The following is a 17811-nucleotide window of genomic DNA, read 5'->3' on the forward strand; positions in this document are numbered from 1 at the left end:
ATTTTCACCTAAGAACATTACTTTGTACTGAAACTCAATTTGCCTCTTTTCTATTCACCTCTGTAGTTTCCTAAAAGTTAATATGTCATATATATATGGAAATTTCACTGTTTACAAAATTGATTGTTTATAAATCCTAACAGTGGTCCTTGAGAAATCTTGAAATTTATACTTATTCACTTTAAAAAGTTTCCATTTATCCCTGTTTTCCATTTCCTTTCTCTTAGTTTCCTGTGCTTGACAAAACAGTTGACCAAATCCCATAATGACTCAATTTTAGTAACCTTTGATATTTCTTTGAACTTCATCACCAGTCTTTAACTTGTTCTTTCCCAACAAACTCTAACTATTGTTAATTGTTTATGGACTTGCAGATTCAACCACCTACATTTCAGGTTAAAAAAAAGAAATGTCAGAAGACCAGAAAAATCTAGTAATCTGTTAATTGTGACAATAAGATCCTCAGTGAATAAAGGATTTTTTTAAAGGGTTAAAAAACAAACAAACCACAAAATATGATTTAAAAAATTAAATCTGCTAAAGTATGGGAAATTGTCTTTCTGTCAAGACATTAGGAATCATATGGGAAATCTTTTGCTTTATCCAGAAAATAAAGAAAATGCATTTATTATTTTAAATTTCAATTCTGATTAGATCTTTTAAAATTTCAATTCTGATTAGATCTTATCTTGTATACTGATCCTTTTTTTCCTAAAGTATCAGATAGTCATTACTGATATCCTGAGCAAGAGAGAACTCTTATTCTGATACCCATTAGAAATTAGAGGGACATTGATATTTTATATACTTCAAGTGATGACCACAGCCTCTTTACAAATGTAATGAAAAACTACTTTTTTATTGGAAACCTTATGCTGTCATAAAATAACCACAGGTAAAAAGAAAAACCTAAGCACCCACTAGATTTAATGATAATTTTGGATTATACACTAAAAGATCTGCAGTCAAAGAATTATGATTTGAACCCAGGTTCTCTGCCTTTAGAGCCTTTTACTGTTTATTGTGTGACCCTGGTGACATGCTGATGATGATAGCTAACATGGTGCTGTGGAGAGCTTTAGGCCTAAAATCAGGAAGACCTCAATTCAAATGTGGCCTCAGACATTTGTTAGCTATATGACCCTGGACAAGTCATATAACCTCTCTTTGCCTGCTCCTCAACTCAAATTTGAATAATAACAGCATCTACATCATAATGGTGTTGTGAAGATCAAATGACTCAATATTTGCAGAGTGGTTAGCATAGTGCTGGCTCATAGTAAGGACCATATAAATGCTTATTACTTTCCTTCCTTCCCTTCCCTGATGGTTAGCTTAGAAACAGATCTCTTTCCTATATTTGAGATATGAAGCCTTTATCAGAGAAACTTTTCCCTCGTTCCCTACTTTCCTTCTATTTTGGTTACATTGTTATATTTGAGAATTTTGGGGAATTTCATGTAATCAAAATTATCCATTTTACTTCCCATGTTCCTCTTTATCTCGTGTTGGGTTATAAACTCTTCCCTTATCTGGAGATCAGGACAGGTAACAATTTCCATGCTCTCCTAATTTAAAAGCTGACCTCTTTTAACCGATAGTCCTCAGTCCTTATTTCTAAACTATCTAAAAGATACATATCTAGTGTATTAGACGTGATATTTGGCACTTAAAGTGTTTGTAAGTAGCTTTATTTAAGCTGTGTTTAAGAATTTCCTCTTATTTTCTTAGTGTCAAGGTTAACTACCTAAGAACCAGTATCTAGGGAAAGGAAGAAAACTCCTTTATAAGATGTAGTGAAGGATGAAATAAACCAAGTGATTCCTCTGGGGAAAGGATTTAATAAATAAGCATTTGATATTCAGTGCTTCTCCTGCTTTGACTCCTTTTTTTATTTAAATATTTTTTCCTCATAAATTTTGTGAAATAAAAAACTTTTTTAATATTTAGAAACCCAAGATTCTTCAGTTGGGCACTTCTTCCAGTGGTGAACTCATTATGAACACTGATTGAAAACTCATCTAATCATATATATTATTACATTGGATGTCACATTGTTATCTATTGTGATTTGAAAAACTACTCCAAGCAATTTGGTCCCATTGCTTCCAGGTAAAAATTCTCATTTTTAAGGAGAGTTCTGATGTTTTTTCCCTGAAACGCCATTCTGGAATAAAAGAAGTTATTGAATTTTCCCTTCCAAGAATTCATCTCTTCTTCTCCTTCTTCTTTTCCCCTTATTAAGATGAAAGAATGTTGAAAATGACTTTCATTGGAATTAACATCTTGTTATAGAAACATAAATCTTTTCTTTTCAACAGAATTTATTGAACCTGCCTTGATTTCTGAGGGAGAGTAAAATCAAACTATATCAATTTGTTAATTATTCTGCATAACATTGCACTAAGCTCTCAGGAAGAAAGTTAAAGTTCTCATATTTTCCTGTAAAATACAAACTGTTTTCCATGTATGAGAAATCCACAAATGACATGGAAACAATATTGAAAGGTAATTTGGTGATCTAAAATGGTGATCTAAATCAGTCTCTCTGGAAACCCATGTGTTACTGAACACTATCCAAAGGGAGTCACAAACACCCTGTTGTGGCAGAACAAACAATGAAGTCTGTTTCGTCCCCAGAGGGTTGAGGTTTTTCTGAATTGAATTTTTTTTAAAGCAAGAGAGACTATTTGGGGGGCTTATCTCACATAATTCTTTGTGGGAGATATTTGTGAGGAATGCCATATGGCCTATCAGAAAGATAACTGTCTTCAGATATTAGAAAGTATATCTGAATCTGAAAAACCATCTGAATTTTGTTTTTAGGCTTATTGTTCCAACATATTTGAAGTTATGTTAAATTCAGTTGACTATATAGGAGTTTCTTGCTACTTTAGAGGACAATTCTTTATTTGTGTCTCAGTTTCAGTTGCTTGGGTATTTGTAAGCAGTATTTTACCCTGTAGATGAAGTAAATTTTTGTATTTATCTATGCTTAATTCTTGATTGGAAAATTGTTTCCAAACTAATGTTGCTAACCATTTATTTCTTAAATGTAGTAATATTAAAATTATTCACTATTATTATGTCAGTATGATAGTCACTAAAGTTACTGTTAAAGTAATATGAAAGTTACTCCTTTTAAAGCAGTTGAAAATTTGTGCTCTGCCTTATTAATGTGTAGGAGTCCAAATAACCTCATTCAATAATATGAAAACTAATGGCATTTAAAAGAGTCTCAATTTCTTTCCATAGTTTGATGCATAGTTCAGTTTCTAATTATTTTCATTTGACATTTGTGTACTTTATATTCTACAACCTATAGGTAGCAGTTTAACTTTTTTTTTTTTACTACTTTGTTATCATAGGATTTTATTCCACCAAATTAATGTTAATTCCACCATCACATTGATCTCTGAAATCCTAGAACTTGTCGTCTAACCACAAACAGTCCTTATCCTATAAGTGTGTTTGGGTCCATTGTGTTATAATAATAATTTTCAAAAATCAGAAGAAATGAAATCCTTGTTTGACTCTTTTTGAAACAGAGCTTCAAGTATTTAAAGAGAACCTTCTCCCATTTGCAGACTAAACTCTCAACAGTCTCTTTGTAATAACTTTAAATAATGTTGGTGCATGTAAGGAGTTAGTTCTCAGAGGAAAAAATGGCATATTTAAAAATTATTGTGAAAGAAAAAAGAAAAATAAATTCAAAAAGAAATTGTGAATTAAAACTTCCATTTTACTATGAAAGTGACTCTTATAACCTTAATAGGAAAAAATGAAGGCTAATAATTTTTTTTTGGAGGGGAAAAGACAGGGCAATTGGGGTTAAGTGACTTGCCCAAGGTCACATGGTTAGGAAGTGTTACATGTCTGAGGTCATATTTTAACTCCACGGCCAGTTCTCTATTCACTGCACCACCTAGCCACCCAAGGCTAATAATTTTTAAGCGTATTGTCTGAAGAGAGGGACCTCAGTAGTATAGACTGTTTTATCACTGGTATTTACAAAGAACAATTATTTGAACAGTTCTATAGCATGTATGTCTCATATAGTATGCTTTCATTGTTGAGATGCTTAAATTATATTATCATAGTTTGTTATAAATTAATATCTTAAACATTTTCTAGCTCTAAGTTAGCCTACAAGTTTAATTAGTTATTATTATTGTAAATTTTCATTCTGCATTTAGAATTTGCCATATAGAATGAATCAGGATCAAACAATTAGGAAACATTCAGACGTGTTGAATGGTATTTTGATCATGGCATGAACAAAGTGGCTATACTTTTTAAAACCAGTAATTCTGCCTGGCATTGAACCGGTTTGTCTTTGCCTTTTGCCATTGCCATTAATTAAAATTGTTGATTATTTTGCCGAGAAAAAGGCCCACCACTTGTTCTCACGATAGTGCTAGATCAGCAATAGAAGAACCATTATGTAATGGAGAAAGGCAGGTAACCGCCTCAAATCTTAGCCATTTTCAGCATTCTCTCTCCAAACTTAAAATGTTTTAAAATAGCCCTGACTTAGGAAATCTGTGCATAAATGGGATTGACCAGAAATCATTTCAACAAGATTAGGGATTTCTTAATGCTTTCAAAGCATTTTCAGTGTTCACAGTCATACTTGTAAGAATGGAAGAGCTTGACATGAATATTTTAATATGATAAATGTATTCTTTCATACAATTCAAATATTATGCTTTGAAATGCATAAATTATGGTTTGCAAGAATAGTTTTATACATGAATGTCATAATAAGTCTTACTTCTATCACCCATGAATATGTTAAATAATTTGACTGGTTCGAGAGTAGTTTGGATGAAGTGACTATAATGTATATATCCTTAGTATAAAAACATTCTTCATCTTTTGGGGGAATAGAAAAGTTATTATGATAACCATAGCATTGCATATATTTATAGAGTATTTCCCTCTTATGTAATAGTCTTATGATGTAGGTAATCTGATTACTGCTTCCCATTTTAAGGATGAAGTACCTCTGAGAAGTTAGGTTGTTAAATGTTAAGTGAATGTGTGGAGATTGAAGGCAAGGTCTCCGTTTTCCCATCCATAACAATAAAGAGGCTAGATTTTCAGCTCTAATTCACATGACCTGTTATTCCCAGTCCAGGGCTTTTTCCACCATACAACAAAGTCTTAATGTTTTATAGAGTTAATGACATGAACTTTAAAATATGGGGAATAAAAAAAGGATAAAGTTCCATGAAGACCTCTTGAAAATAGTCAAGAAAATGCATTGGTGGTATAATAGGACCCAAATTGACCTTGTAAGAAGTTAAGATATTTTTCTAAAAATGATTCAGTTAAAAAGTTTTCCCCAAAGCTTACCTATTTTTGTAGAATTTCAATATTAAGTAAATCTTAATTTAAAAAGCTTTTTTCAACAAAACATCTGGTTACTAGCCTCAATGATTTTAATGCTCATTTTTATTTATTTGACCATAAATCTAATTCTTAGGGAAAACACATGTGTAGCAACAGTATGAAGTAATACTCCCAATCTTCAGACCCTGGTTTTTGTCATCAATCCTTAAAATCTGATGATTAATCCCAAGCAAAAGCATTTACAATAATTTTCCTCAGTCTATATCCTTGTAGTCACTGGAAGTATGTTCCTGGAATTCGCCACCCTTAAAATCTGAAGCATGGTGACATGGAGGGAAAAGTTTAGGGAAAATGAATCACAGTCAAATAAGGAGATGAGAAGAAAGGCTAGAATCATAATGTTGGGATTAGGGCACATAATTTATTTACCTGTAAATAACTGGATTTTAACTTCTATAAAAAAATCTAGAGGGGGTATGAATTGTGAACTATAAAAGAATGCATTACTAAATATAATTTTTGTTAATATTACTTTCCTCTTAGGCACTTTAATTGTGAAATAGGTAAAAGTTGTGAAAATGATTTATGCATCCTGAGAAATGAAACTGTTTTAGGAACTTTAAAAAAAAATTTCGCCTAGGTTTTCAAAGAATTGGGGAATGCAAATGGAGGAAGTAATCTATTCATTTTGCTACACTGTTCCCTTAGTATACTAAAACTATAAATAAGGCCAAAATCATTCCAACTAAATATTTTTGTTACTATTGTTTTAAATAATTAATGTGATTATGTTTTAAATGCGATTTAACATAGATAATACTATTATCCTTTATTCCTTAGCTAATTTAGTTTGAAAAGCATATATACTTAAAATAGTTCTTTTTGATCTTTTTTTTTTTAATAGAAACTAATGAAAGTAATAAGATGATATTCATGGATAGGAAATACTTCTCTGGAAATTAGCACATAAGTAATATAATAAAGGCTGCCAAATTGTGAAGAAAGTAAAGAATTCTGAAGTAATTTTATGAAAAAAAGTTTAAAACTTATTAGTCTACAAATAAAAATAAAGCACTCTACTTAGGCAGTAAAAGAAAAGTGTTTTCAGTAGAAGTATTTTAAGTTAAAAATGTTAAAATATTTCATCAAACTAAATATGCTTTTGGAGATGAAATTGGCTTTTGAGTTATGTGAATTAATGGTATGTTCATCTACAACATTCTTATGTCAGAAGGTTACTAAAATAAATTTGAATGAAAAATAATAAAAAAATAAATATATGACAAATAATAAAAATAAAATTTTGCTTGTTACATTTCTGTGTAAGTTTTTTGTTTGTTTTTTTTTGCTGTATTAACATCTTTTGGTGTTGGCGCAAATAATATACTGCTGCCCCAAAAGCCTTTAACTATAATATTCCAGCAACTTCCCATTTATGATTAGAGTTTTCTCCAAGTTCTAAGCTGATAATCATTATATAGGAAGAAAAAAATAAAATTTTTCAGTGTTTTAAAGTACCTACACTGGTCACTTGCTTTTTTTATGAAAATTGTACAGGTTTTTACAATGTTACATAAAAAATTTTCTTCCATTGTTTTGCAATGCAAATATAGCTTTAAATCTGAGAGCATTATGAAAGATCTAGCAAAAAGTAATAGGAACTGAAAGTCACTGTTAGTATATGTTAAATACATAACAAAATTTATGAAATCCCTTTAGCAGATCCCCCCCTCCTTCTAAAAGTAAAAGACTCAAGCCACTTATAACTTTCTGTAGAAGAAATGCCAACTTAAAAAGAAAGAGGCAAAATATTTTCTACTTAGCTTGGCTTGGAGCTCTGGTTTAATTTTTTTCCTCTCAACCAAAATTTTTTTTTCTTTAAAAATTGTTTGTTTTTAGGGTGTCTAGGTGGAGCAGTGAATAGAGCACTGACCCTGGAGTCAGGAGGACCTGAGTTCAAATTCGGCCTGAGACACTTAACACTTCCTAGCCGTGTGACCTTGGACAAGTCACTTAACCCCAATTGTTCTTCCTTCCCCCCTCCAAAAAGCAAAAAAAAAGATTTGTTTTTAACCTCACTTTTATTTTCAAATGTATCCATCTCTCTTCTCTTCCAGAAGTGCCATCTCCCTCATAACAAAAAATAAAGAGAAAAAAAGGCATTCAACAAAACTAACCAGTGCCTCAACAATGCCTGACAGTATGTGCAAGTTTCCACACTTATAGGGAAGGAGATTAATAAAAAAAATTTTATGGCATTAAAATCATAACCAAGGATGCATCCAAAGGGACAAGGATTCTATTTTCCTTTGTGATCTTTTTATTTCTGTTGAATTAAAAGAGAATTATATGCCAAAGAAGTCCCCTTACCACTTGGTTTTCTGAATAGTGCTTGCTTTATTGAAGAATTTTCCTTCTTGTGTTTATTCTTTGTAATCCCTGGAAAAAGCATTTGTGGGATTAAAGATGTTTAATCTTGTGGGTGTCTGGAATCTATATAATAGTTAATGGGTATAGTCATCTCTTGTCATATAATTTAAATAAATGTGGTTATTCATGAAAGAATGCCTTCAGTTCAAAGTGCTAATAACATCCCTCCCAACTCCTCACAGGCAAAGGATACTGAATGATTGTTCCTTGCTTTTATTTATAAATTCCTGGAGGGGGGGTAGGAGGATCACTTTTACTCTTTTTCTCTCTCTTTTATTTATACATTTATATATTGAGAAATATTTAAATGCTGTAATAAAGAGAAAGTATTTCCAAATGTACCTAAATGAAAAGTCTTAAATAGAAACTGTGTTTTGTAAAGTGAGAATTCTATGATAAAATCTTGTCTGCTGCTTAAGTTGTCATCACAAGAGCATCTATTATAAATTACTTTCAAGGGATGTAAGTAAGAAAGGCATTTTTCTAAATTTATACTTTTAGTTTTTGAATTAATGATTAAAATTCAGTAGTTGTATTTTCTGATTTACTGGCAGCTGCTATTTGGTAACCTAAAATTTTCATAATTGAGATATTATCTCTTTTTTGTCAATTCAAATCAGAATAAATAGCAGCTATTCTAGGAAATACTAGTATAGATTGACAAGCATAAAAATAGGAATTTTTTGAAAGTATGGTAAGAGAAAATTTTTTCTTATTTGTAGAAGTTCTTTTAAAAACACTTTTAAGATAGTCGTGTTCCACTGAAACTTTTTAATAAACAGTTTTTACCTTGTACCGGGAAGTGTCAGAAGAATTTATCTTTGCCCCCTTAGTAATTGTGTGTGTGTGTGTGTGTGTGTGTGTGTGTATTCTTTTGAACCCTTTTGTGACAACTTCTTTGTTTTATTTCAGAATAATATCTTTTAAATAATACATGTCTTTTAAAATTCATGGATTTAAGAAACCTAGAGATTTAACATAATTTTATTTTATAATTGTGGATTCACTGAACAATGACATTAAAAGAATTAGATTTTAATTTCATTGTTTTTGAAAGCATATAAGAATAATAAAACCTTTTATGCAGAGTATATATACTTTACTTCAAAAAAGGACATCCTTATTCTAGTAGAAAAGATTATTTGTTTCCTTTCTTAAAAATAAATCACAAATGGCAAAACTACACTGAAAAATTAAGCTAGTATTAACTTTCGGAGGCTATAATTTGGGACCTGAAAGTGTTTATTCTTTGTTGAATGGCAGTTTCAGAGAATAGTTTGAATCCTCTTTTATTTTCTGACTGTCAAAAGAGCAGAAGAAGTAATAGTTTTTGGTTTTAGTTTTACAAATAAATGTTATAATTCTACAAAATTTTTTTAGCAGAAATAGCTGTTAGCTAATTAAATTCTCATATAAATATAAGCTTCATAAGTACATGTGGTGATTTTTGGTTTTTTATTTGGAAAAACTTTCACATTTTTCAACACTATCTTACCTAAATATTGCTTTTTTTGTTTTATTAGAAACATTCCCAGGAAAAAATAAGCTATTACATCTATCTACCTTTTAAAGAAAAAGTCAACTTTTATTCTTATAAACACAAATTCTGCTGTGAAAATAGAAAGTCTTTGTCACCCCTATCTATAAGCCATAAAATCTATGGGTATAAAGTTTACTTTTTATTCCTTAATATTTTTGTATTTCAAGTCTTACTTTCTGTGAAATTTTTAAAATTTCATATTCATACCCCAGAGAACCAGAGTCTCTGCTGTACATTTTTGCCTTAAACATTCCATGTAGGTACACTATATTAGTATTCATAGTATACATAGTATATGTATATATACAAAGTATACATAGACACTTTTCCTTGTGGACCTTCTCTGTCCTTTAGCAGATTCTAGCTTGAAACTTTTAAAGTAAGTTCTTCTGAGCATTGTTCATGAAGGATGGGATTCAGACATCCTGCTTCTTGTGGTTTGGGATTAAATTAACTGTCTGCCTTCCTTGGTCAGACCAGTTGAAATATGCAGATCATTGGGTCCTAATAAGATTGGAGTCTTTATTAAGTTATTGGACCACAAGGGGGGAAAGATTCTTTAAACATTTGTATGTGAGATAACACAATAATATATTAACCAATCATTTCTTTTCTTCATATTACCTACTCTTTCTAAATTGTGGTTTTAATGGTATCTTAACAGTGGATAGGAATAATTAGAATTGTATGATGTTTTATAGTTAGATTAACAGAAACCTGGAAATGCCCTCATGGTAAGTGTTTTGATATTTTGATGTGATGTTTTATTTGTATTTCTGCTATCCATCAGCAGAAGTGACTTTATATTAGATATCCTAGCAACAACCTATAATTTTGAACCCAGTAGGAGAAATGTTAAGAAACAGAAAATGCTGACAAGTTGTATTTCTAAAATACTGAAGTTCATCCTCAATTTGATGTTTATTTTTTAAAGTATACTAAAACATAGTCACAATAAAGTTTCTATGTAAAATATGATGAATGTTCAGTGTAAAAGATTGATATTATATAGCGTCCATTTCCTTTCTTTAAACTGTGACCGGAAGTCCTTTTATCAATCTTGAATCTTAAAGGTTTCATGAGATCTTTCTATATCTCCACTGTCCAAATAACTTTTCTTAGCTTCAGAGTTGAAAGCCAATATTTCCTGACATGGTGTATACTGATGTTATGAGATGATATAGTATACTCGAAAAAGAATATTTCCTCATATTATACATTAATATTAAAAAAAATTTTTTCTAGGACTTTGCATCTCGGGCTAAGTTAGCAGTTCAGAACATGGTACAGAAGGTTGGATTTTTTGGAATTTTGGCATGTGCATCAGTAAGTGAATTTTATTAAAAATTAGAAATTTTAATAAATGGGAGTTTGTGTTTTGATTTTATGTACCTTTAAAAATAAACTACAGAATGAACAGAAATAGCTTCTCTTTATGCCTCCAATTCTGCCTTAGTTAATCATTCATCTTGCACATTAAATGAGCTATTTTCTATGGGGTGAGAGGATGTCTTGTTTATTGACTTTTATGCATTCCATCACACAATGATGAATTCAGACTTAAATAGCTTTCCTCATTGAGAGTAAAAAAGGCAAAATCCATCTTCCCCATGAAGAATTTATGATAACTTTCCTTTAACCAAATAGTTATGACGTTGTACTTTCCGTGGAGTTATATGGATAGATTCTTTATGCCCATTTTCCAAGAATTAGTTAGTTCCATGGTAGAACTAGATAGACACCATGAAACTTGTTTTAGGTGGTTAGTTATTGTCTAACTGTTAGGAATGCCTGTCATTGAGAAAGACTTTTGTCCATTGCAAACAAATATATCGTGTAAAATTTAACTAATGGCTTAAATATATCTTTTTTGACTGACAGGTTCAATTAGGTACGTACTTTTACAGTCATGAAAACAAATATATGCACTTGAGCCAACAGTTAGTGAAGGCAGACATTCATTTAGTTCAGTTTGATCCCCAGTATTCTTTTAAATTATCAACCTTGCAGAAAGTTTCTGTAATATCAGTGAGCTCACTACAGTTTTAATTGACTTCATCTTTGTTTACTATACTTTTCCCTGACTTACTTATCTTTCTTCTTCTTCCATGTGTCACTAGGTCAAGGAGAGATAAATTTGGTCCTCTATTAGAAAAGAGAGGCAGAAGTTATTAAATCTCTCAGCACTCAATCCAATTTCCAGCTCTTGATCAGTGCTTCTTTATAATGGCTTGAGGACTTCTGAATTAGCTAGTTTATAAAAGTACACTAAATAACAAATGAAAGAATATCCTTTTGTTAATGTATAAACAGACTTGTGTTTTATCAGTTACTTAAGCAAATTGGAGATTTTAAGAAATTCCACAAATTAGAGCCTTGAAGTTGTACCCTCTACTTTACTAATTCATTTTAATAAATAGTTCTCATCTTATTTTCAGAGTCTGGCCTATTTTCATTAGTAAGGCTGACTAAGAAAATGGCTACAGTTCCTAAAATTTTTCTTTTTCTTCTGCAATACTTGTAACTGATTAACTAATAGTAAACTAGTAATACTACCTAATTACTGTGAACCAGTAAAATTAACTTTATAAACTAGCCATGAAGGTTTTAGAAGCTCAGATGAGGTAGCATGTAACACAGAACGATGGCTTATTACTCCTGACAACAGTCTTTTGTCTCTCATCTCCTATGCCTAGAATCCACTTCCTCATGACCTCTGCCCTTTCGAATCCATAGCATCCTTCAGAGCTCAGCTCAAATACTACCTTTCCTCACAAATTGTCTTGTATCTGTTTTATATAAATCTTTATGTTTACATGTTGTCTCCTCTCCTTTGATTTCAAACTCCTTAAGAATAAGGACTTTTAACTTTTGTTGTTATGTCACCAATGTCTAGTACTGAGCCTGGCACTTATATTAAGTCCTTAGTAAAATGTGATTTTTCTACTTTTTGAGTATCAGGAATTCCATACTCCCCGCCCCCCAACTTAAAGAAGATGTCCACATATTAAGTTTCAAATAAAAATGAGTTCTGCTAATTGCTTTCATCTTTAACACCTAAATCAAGAGAAATAAAAGCCCTAGAGATTCACATATTACTCTATAGGTTTTCTAAAATCTAATTTTCTTTTATATTTTTAGTTACTAAGTTACAAAGAGAATAGATAGCATATATGCCCAGAAATGTAATTATTTTCCATAGCTTCTCACCCAAAGCAGAGAGAGACCCTTTGTTGACTACATATAAATATTGTGGAATTACAGTTATGATCCTTTTTTATTTTGAAAATCATATCTTAAAAATTCATTTTAGTTCACAAAATGATGAAGGAGTTGGCAGCAGGAAAAATGTACATTTTTTTTAAAGGGAGTGTAGTACAGTGGGAATAAGATTAATTTAGGGGTAATGAGACCTAGATTCTTATGAACTCTGCCACTTACCTAGCCATAAGAGCTTTGGTAAAGTCATTGAACATTTTTAGACCTCAGTTTCCTCTTGTCAGATGAAAAGAAGTGTATTAGATAAAATCTGATGCGTTTTCCATGTCAAATAGTCAGTCACTCTGATTCTCATGCATTGGTGTGAAGTATTGAAGGTTGAAAAAGAAGAAAAATGCTTTTTAAATTTTAATATTAATAAAATAATACTCAAATTATAGTATATTTGTACTTTATTTTTGAAAACACCTGTTCAGACATCTTTCTAACCCAATTGACTCTCTTCTGCTTATATTTTAGAAGAGAATTACTTAATTTCATCAGCTTTCCAGTGGTTAATCCCAACTAAACAGAGCAGTAATCTTCTTGGAAGGAAAATGGAGTGGTCATAAACTGGTTTCTGTTCATTCTGAAATGATAACATCTTTTAGCACTCCTAAAATTTGGGGATGTTTGGGAAAAGTATTACATGTAATCAGTCTTTCTTGGAACTGTCTGTTCAAGGTATATCTGAGATTGTGGACTGTGATATCATACTTGAGAGTATTTTAAAATATATCCTGTAACCATAAGGTCTTAACAGTCACAGAAATGAATAACAAGCAGTTTTGAAGCAGGGGAAAAATATCATTAAATTTATCTCTGTATCTGTTTATTGAATTTTATGTTTACCTTTTTTGAACAGGTGTATTATCATACCCAAAAGATATAAATACCTGCCAAGTCATATTCTTGCTTGGGGCTAAATTGGATGTTAGTGCTCGAGCCATTATAGAAATGTTTCTTATAATCCTGTCTTCTTATTGTTCATTGAATTTATACCCTTAAAGTAACATTAAGCCAACGAATTACCAAATACCAGTAAAATGGAAATGGATTGCTAGGGATCTCATGGCTTTATGCAGCGCCAGTCTGATGAAGTGGAAGTCATAGGTTCTTCACTAGGATAATCTTATATGGAACTGTAACAAGTTAAGATAAAATACTAGACGGATATGCAGCAAAGCAGTTATAATACAAAAACAACTAATTTCCCATTTTAGAAGTCATTTGGGAAGTGGGGAATTAAATGGAACCGATTTTAATCAGTGCATGCTTGTTTGGTTATTTTAGTTGAGTGGGCTTTTTACTTTTATCATTTTCCCCCCATTCTTCCTTCTTAGATTCCAAACCCTCTGTTTGATCTGGCAGGAATAACATGTGGACATTTCCTTGTTCCCTTTTGGACCTTCTTTGGTGCAACCCTTATTGGGAAAGCAATAGTTAAGATGCACATTCAGGTAAGTATATTGTCTCTTAATCCATAAGACCAAACAAACCTAAAATGTATTTCCCCCACTCTCTTATAGTAAGCTAGTATTATATCTTCTGTTCAACAAGTTTTCTTAGGTATTTTAAGGTACTCTAAAGGAAAGTAAATATCTGGAAGGTTTCCCTCATTTGAAAAATTGGTCCCTCAAATTATTTTTCCCTTAGTTCAAACCCCAATCACTAATACCACTCCATATCTTAGTGATTAAATCAAAGTCATCCACCTACAATTTTTAGCAATTTGGAAATATTCCACTGGGGGCCATGAATGTTATGTTAGGGTTCAACTTTACAAGACATATACTGAGAGACTATTATTTTCTTTTAGTGACGTTCATTTTCTTACATATACTCTATTTGGCATTTCTTGCCATGGTACCAAAATCCTTTACTGAAAGCCCAGCCAGATGTTAGTGTTGGGGAGAATGGGGAAGAAGCAGCTACCAGTCAGCCTAGAAGATGTGGGCTGTGGTTAGAGAAGTAAGAATCTACTTGTGCCTAGAGCTACTGTTAAAATGAAGTTAGAAATAAAGGGGGTTGGGGGGGCATGTTAAGGTGAAGCAATAACTCCAACAACAAAAAAAGACACTGGATATAAACTGAGAGTAGAGGGGAATAAGGAGACATTAGTAATGACTACTGTAGGAACGAAGGTAAATAAGGTAGGTAAAGAGGATTTCCCATGTTAATTTAGTTTTCCTTCTCTGCTGCTCCTTTAAATGTGTGCCTTGCATTATACCATGGAAAGTTTCTACTAGCAGGCAATAGTCATTTCATCAATATAACATTTTAAAGTATTTACTCCATTCAAGGCTATGGAATATAAAGGCAAAAATAAAAAATAAAATGTCCAGATCTTAAGGAGCTTTTGCTTAGGGATTTAGGACATACATTGTAAATAAAGGTAATTTGATGAGTTAGAGAGCCATTAACAATGGGGAGGTTAAGGGGAGGACTTAGAGAAGTGGTACATGAACTGAATCTTGAAGAAAGATACAAATTCTAAAAGACAGAAATGATGATGAAGTATATTCCAGACCTGGGGGGTGGTTTCTGAAAAATACACATAAATAAGAGGCAATGTTGAGTTCAGGGTGGACCTGATCATCTAGATGGGAGGTGTCAGACTCAGCTGGGCCATACGTTGCCCATGAAACTCCTGAATGTAGCCTGAACCAGATTAAATTGTAATTGGAAAATATTTAATAAAATAAAAATACAATAAGACATAATGTTGATTTATGGTTTTCTAAGTTAGTATGCAATTCACAAGGAACCCTTTCTATCAAGTTTGACACTATTGATCTAGATTATGTGGGATTTATTCATTCATTAATTTATTTATTTTTGGTGGGGGCTGATAGTATGAAATAAGGCTTGATAGCCAAGTTGGGAATTCATCCCAATTTAGGTTGGAAGCCCCATATGTAGTTAATGAGAGGAGGCCTTTAGTGAGAACTCAAAGCTTATTTACCGTGAGAAGATTCAGATTGGTGAGAAGCCTTTTACATGTAATGAATATGGGAAGGCCTTTGTTCAGAGTTTGCCCCTTACTGCCCATGAAAGCATTCATATTGGAAATAAACCTCATGAATTCCATGAGTTGCCATAAAGCTATTAGAACACTTATGCCTTATTATACATCAGAGAATCCACACTGAACAGAAACCTTATGAATGCAGTCAGTGTGATAAATCCTTCAGGTAACAATCATCCTTTATCTTCCATCACAAAATTCATGCTGGAGAGAAATCTTACCACTGTAATGAATGTGAAAAGGGTTTCATACAGAATACAGAGTTTATTAGAATAAAATTCATTCTAGGGAGAAGTACTCACAGGTATTCCTGCAAAATAGACAAAAGTAAAATATTTTCCTTGCAAACATCCCAAACATCAAAAAAGGTAAATAAGTAGTGAAATAAATTACCCCATATATAGGTTTTTTTTTAATGAAACAATTCTGACTTAAAAAGAAAAAGGAGGGAGAAATTATCAAGACATAAAGGACACAAGTAAGTAATGATCTGATTAGAATTTAAACAAATAGAGTGAAGGTAAAGGAATAGAACTGAAGCACCACAAACTAAATCCCATACCATCCCTTCAAGTAAATCAAGTTTTGTTGTTTTGGGTTTTTTTTTTTTAACAAAATTGCAGCATAGGAAAGTACATAAATGAGGACAGAGAGGAGTGTTATAGCCTTATCAAGTCCAGGGGTGAAGAGAGGAGGCATTACTACCCCTGTGGTCTCTCAAAAAGAAGAAAATCTATGGGAGAATAGAAGAGACCACAGAAGGAAGAGATTTAAACCAGGGGAATGTTTTAACCTGCTAACAAGGAGGAGGAGGAGGGTACTACTTTAAAGAACACTCCAGTGGGAGAAGAGGTGATGGAAGATGGGGACCTCATTATGACTTTAACCGGGAGGGAGTTATATCAGGAGACCATCTCTTCTGAGTATTTTACCCTCATAGAGAGCATCCTGTCCTGGGAGAAAGGGAAATAAAGATTAGCTGCAAGAGGCAGCTGGCACCCATATTGGACACAGAAATGAGATGGCATAGCTGATGGAAAGGCAAACCATTCTGGGGAGGGCAGGGAATAGAATTAAATTACATAGGGACACAGGTTACTTTCTCCCATGGGTCACTGCTTCATCTATGTTACTTCCCACATGAATTGAAACTTCCAGGTGCACAACATAAAAAAAGAGATCATGGCACAAGATCTATAAAGTCATAACTTAGAAACTGGTTAGAAGATAGAGAGCTTCAGTATGATACGTTAGAAAGTTTAACTCCATGAGAAACACAAAGAGGTTATAAATGAGGAGATAGACTACAAATCAGAGAAGAAGAGAAGACAACAAAGCCAAGAAATTCTCTTTAGAAAAAAGTCACAGAAAAAGTCTACTATCCAAAAAAAAAAAAAAAAGAAGTTGGAAGGGTGAAGAGGAAGGGGATTTTGAACAAACCACCACTTACCTGAGGGGGCCAGGGAAAGGGGGAAGAAATAGATACTTAAATAACCACAGAAAAAGAAATGTTTATTAAATAAAATCACAAACTAGGGGAAACGGGAGTGGGGGCTCAGATGGGAAAGAGGGCTGTGGAAATAGGGTTGTATTAAAGTAGTTTAAGCAGCACTAATCCTAGTGATAAGGTATTGACTTCAAAGAGGAAGGGGATTAAAATAATCTTTTTTTTGAAAAGCAGTGCTAGAAATACAAAAACCTAACTCATAACTATAAAATGAGAGTGACAAAATGAATGAAAAACACAATTCCAGAACTACTGCTGACATAAAACACATCTAACAGGCAAAGATGTGGATAGAATCAAAATGAGAGACTGGAACAAAATTTATGCAACAGGTCAATCAATAAGCACTTATTAAGTCACCCCCCCACAAGCATGAGTTTTAATTATGCTGTCAGATAAAGTAAAAGTAAAAACTCACAATATCAATAGAGATAAACAAGAAAGTTAATTTTTTGTTCTGGATTTAAATATCAAAAAAGAACATTTTACATATGCAGCAGAAAAGAGGATCACATGAGAAAATATGAATCTAATTCATACTATTTGCTTTTTTTTTAAAGTATGTAATAAATTCCATAAATTATTTTTAGGATTGTCTTTTAAAAAAATGTTTCACTGGCCTTCTTTTTTGGTATTATTATTGATAGTTCTCCTATCCTCATCAAAATTCCCTCCCATTAAAAAAAAAACAGA

At 32.1% G+C, this 17811-nt stretch overlaps 1 protein-coding gene across 2 annotated transcripts in view; it reads left to right on the plus strand.

Annotated features, from left to right (window-relative positions):
- VMP1 (vacuole membrane protein 1) overlaps nt 1–17811 on the plus strand; it is a 157121-nt gene that overhangs the window by 106451 nt on the left and 32859 nt on the right. For both annotated transcript variants that reach the window (XM_069078016.1, XM_069078017.1), the window contains 2 exons: nt 10571–10651; nt 13927–14043. In XM_069078016.1, the coding sequence (XP_068934117.1) occupies nt 10571–10651; nt 13927–14043 (198 nt within the window). The remainder of the gene's footprint in view (nt 1–10570; nt 10652–13926; nt 14044–17811) is intronic.

The sequence above is a fragment of the Petaurus breviceps genome, unplaced genomic scaffold (genome assembly GCF_028583685.1).
Source record: "Petaurus breviceps papuanus isolate PSGF00001 unplaced genomic scaffold, PetGlider_PUasm1.0 91023, whole genome shotgun sequence".
Classification (NCBI taxonomy): Eukaryota; Metazoa; Chordata; class Mammalia; order Diprotodontia; family Petauridae; genus Petaurus; species Petaurus breviceps.